The sequence below is a fragment of the Zingiber officinale genome, chromosome 6A (genome assembly GCF_018446385.1).
Source record: "Zingiber officinale cultivar Zhangliang chromosome 6A, Zo_v1.1, whole genome shotgun sequence".
Lineage (NCBI taxonomy): Eukaryota > Viridiplantae > Streptophyta > Magnoliopsida > Zingiberales > Zingiberaceae > Zingiber > Zingiber officinale.
Genome location: NC_055997.1, coordinates 111,365,587 through 111,369,033, shown reverse-complemented (window position 1 = coordinate 111,369,033; position 3,447 = coordinate 111,365,587). Strand labels below are relative to the sequence as shown.

At 40.4% G+C, this 3,447-nt stretch overlaps 1 protein-coding gene across 1 annotated transcript; it reads right to left on the bottom strand.

Moving 5' to 3' along the window:
* On the bottom strand, positions 1–477 carry LOC121995151. Its single transcript, XM_042548969.1, has one exon. It carries the CDS (start codon positions 475–477, stop codon positions 1–3), a length of 477 nt encoding a protein of 158 aa, XP_042404903.1.
* Between the last annotated feature and the right edge of the window lie 2,970 nt (positions 478–3,447).

Sequence of the window (3,447 nt, the reverse complement as noted above, 5' to 3'; positions counted from 1 at the left end):
TTAAGTATTTATTTTTTGCAAGGCCAAAGCAAGTCCGGTGAGAAACTTATCCCCCGGCTTTGGCCTTGCTGGCACCGTCGTCCACGGTGAGCCCACCACCTCTATTGTCGTCGTCGTCGCTTCCTCGGCGGAGTTGTCCTTGGCTTCGGCTTCTTCCACGGCGGCTGCACGATGGTAAGCGGAGAACCACTTGATCCTCATGTACTCGTGCCGCCTCCACGACGGCACGTGGAGGCCATTCTTCTTCAGGCTCTGCCAAGCTGCCTCCGAGGCGACGACCACGATATGCTGGAGTCGGTGGGGCTGGCCGACGAACACCTGCGGCAGCAGCTGGATGATGGCGCGGTACGTCTTGCTGGGCCGCGCCACCTCGAACTCCGACCGGAAGCCCGCGTCCACCAGGAGGTGGTCGACGCCCACCACCGCGTCGACGTACTCGTGCTCCCCCGCCGGAAAAGAAGGATTTCTCTCCGCCATGCTCTCGCAGAACACCAAACCCTACTCTAATCATCAAACGATGCTTGAAGCTCGAAACTGGGGAGGCATGGACGTAGCCGACCATCAAGGAGGTCCAGGAAAAGACGTTTCGCTGGGGCATTTCGTCGAACAATCTGCGTGCATCATCGACGCCCTCGCACCGGGCGTACCAGCGGTTGAGATGGTTGAAGGCGGAGATGGTAAGGGCGTCGGCCTTGAGGAAAGCCGCATGTGATTCGAAGGGTAATTTTGGGAAAAAATATTAATAACCCCGGAATCGTAGAAAGCCTAAGATTTCCAAGGTTTTGTGATTCCTAGTTTTATTCCCTAATTGCTTATGTGGCGGGAATGTTACATCACCAGGAATCACCAATTACTTAAACCAAACAAGATTATCGTTGATAACCAACTAAGGTTATCAGCGATAACCCTGAACCAAATACGCCCTAAGTGTTGTGGAGAATAACTCATTTGTGCTTCATCTTCTCTAACTTTCGGCCCCTACGATTGCCTCTGCATCCTTTTCCTTGTAAATGCTCCTTCTCCCCCTACTCTTTTCCTTGACTTTCTTCCTTATCTGCTCCTTGATGATGGCTTGAGAAACCTTGGCCCCTTGGTACGCCACCTTCTATTCTAATTTTGATAGTTATCACCTCATATCCACTAGGTTGAACCTAGAGATCCCCACAACCTTTTGCCTTCGCATTCCTGACCCTCAAGACCACCCTCATCGTCCTCCACATAGCTTCATCACTTTCTTCAAGGATTAGCTTCACGATGGTCTACAATTTCCCATTCCTCCATTTTTTTCTGACCTAAGCCAGTATTTCTAGGTTCCCCTCTCTTAGTTTACACCCAATGTCTTTCGTGCTATATGTGGAATGGTAATCATGTGTCATTTATACGATATCCCCTTATCCCTCCGTCTCTTTCATCATTTTTATTATCTCAAGAAATCAGAACCTAGGGTTTTCATGGTCTAGTCCCAACCTAAATCAATGTTCTTCAAGAACATGCCCTCCTGATCTAATAAGGGATGAAAAACCCATTTTTTATTTATTCAAGCCCCTTAGCCCATACTTTGGCCAACCGAGTGGCGATCAAAGCTTCCTTCTTCTTCTGAGTTAGGGGGCCATCGTCACGAGCCTGCTTGTGCTATTACTTCGAAGAAGTTGACAGACGCGCAGTTTCTCCTCCCCTCCTTGCTATGTGAAAACCTTCTATTGGTCCCCTGGCGACCGACTAGAGGGAGTGAATAGCCTTGAAAATGCAAACTAAAACCTTTCTAGATCTTATAATTTGATTAAAATAAACACTTATACAAAAAGAATTAAGAAGCTAATTAATTAAAAGAAAGAGGCAAGAAAATATTAACTTAGTTTGTAATCAGAGGATTGTTAATCCAAGGCAAATGAAGATCACTATGAAGATCTCTTTGGGCAGAGTAGCCTCTTACAACGTTGACAACTCACACAGTAGTAGACCAAAAAGAGATTATTTACATGTGTTATTTTTCAACTATTAAAATCAGGGTTGTATTTATAGTGCTGATTCGGGTGCTTGGGGGTGGATAAAATTTTATCCATGATGCAACGGATCGCGACAGCTCAGCAAAAGATAAATTTTATAGTCTGGGCACCTGGACCAAGTTCGGGCGCCAAGATAGGGCTGAACCAACCCGCGACCAGGGCATAAGATCGAGGCGCCCTAGCTAGCTCCAGGGGTCCGACGCCCTGACCAAGGTCAACAAATTTGTTGACTTTTTCACTCAGACTCTTGCTCCGGCTCCGCTCACATGGGTGATTTCGGCCATCTAGAATAGGCTCACCCGAACTCATTGTTCGACCTTCTCGAGTAACCTTCTGCTCCGGCTTCTCGTCTCTCGAAAATATCGCACGCTTTTTCTCATCCTCCATTGTACTCTTCCATAATGCCTCGTCCATCGGATGCACCAAGCCCGTCGACTCTCTTCCATATCATCCTTCTTGCTAACTGCGTCTTTCGCTAGACTTCCTGTACTCCTAAGTTCCTACACACTTAGACACAAGGTATCAAAAGATAATATGACTTAACTTGACTTAGTTGATCACATCAAAACCTCCACAGGGTACTTACAATATTCCCCTTTTTGATGTGGATCAACCCAAGTTAAGTTAGGATAAAACAAAACATCAAATTAAATTACTATGCAAGTTTAAAACATTAGACCTTTCCCTTAAACTTAACTTTTAACTCTCTCCCTTTGATTACATTAGAAATAGGGGTTTTGTTAAATTAAATTGAAATTAAAGTCCAATGAAGACACGAGCAGTGACTAATACTTAAGAAAAAAATGTGGAATTTATTCTCGAAATTCTAAGTTTTTGATTAAAAAGTAATTTTCAACAAAAATAATTTGAAAAATTATTTTATTTGTTGAAAAATTCTAAGAATTTTTATAAATATTAAGCATATATATCTAAAGTAGTAATAAAATTTTCACTAGAAAATAAAATCAATTTAAGCAGTAATAAATTATTTACTACATAACGATGAAATTTTCTTTAAAATACTTAAAAATAGTTTTGAGGTACGAAAAATATTGAAATTTTTTTTGAGAATGTAATAGAGTAAGTATTTTTTCAGAAAAAATAAATTTTTAAAAATTAAGTGTTTGAGAATTTTTAATATTAAAAATTATGATTTGGATAAATAATTCATAGAAAATTAAATATTAGTAAAAAAAATTTGAAAATATTTTGTTGGACAGAGAATATTATAAGTTTTTACTAAAAAATAGATTTTGTAAAAACAACTGAAATATTTTTACATTGAAACTATAATATTTGAAAAATAATCATAAAAAATAATACAATGGTCAAAAATTTTGAAAATTTTTCTACAGATAGGAAATGAAATCCTCTTTTTCGAAAAAATTAATACCTAATTAATTTTGAATAGAAATTGTATGAAAAAAATTATTTTAGCACA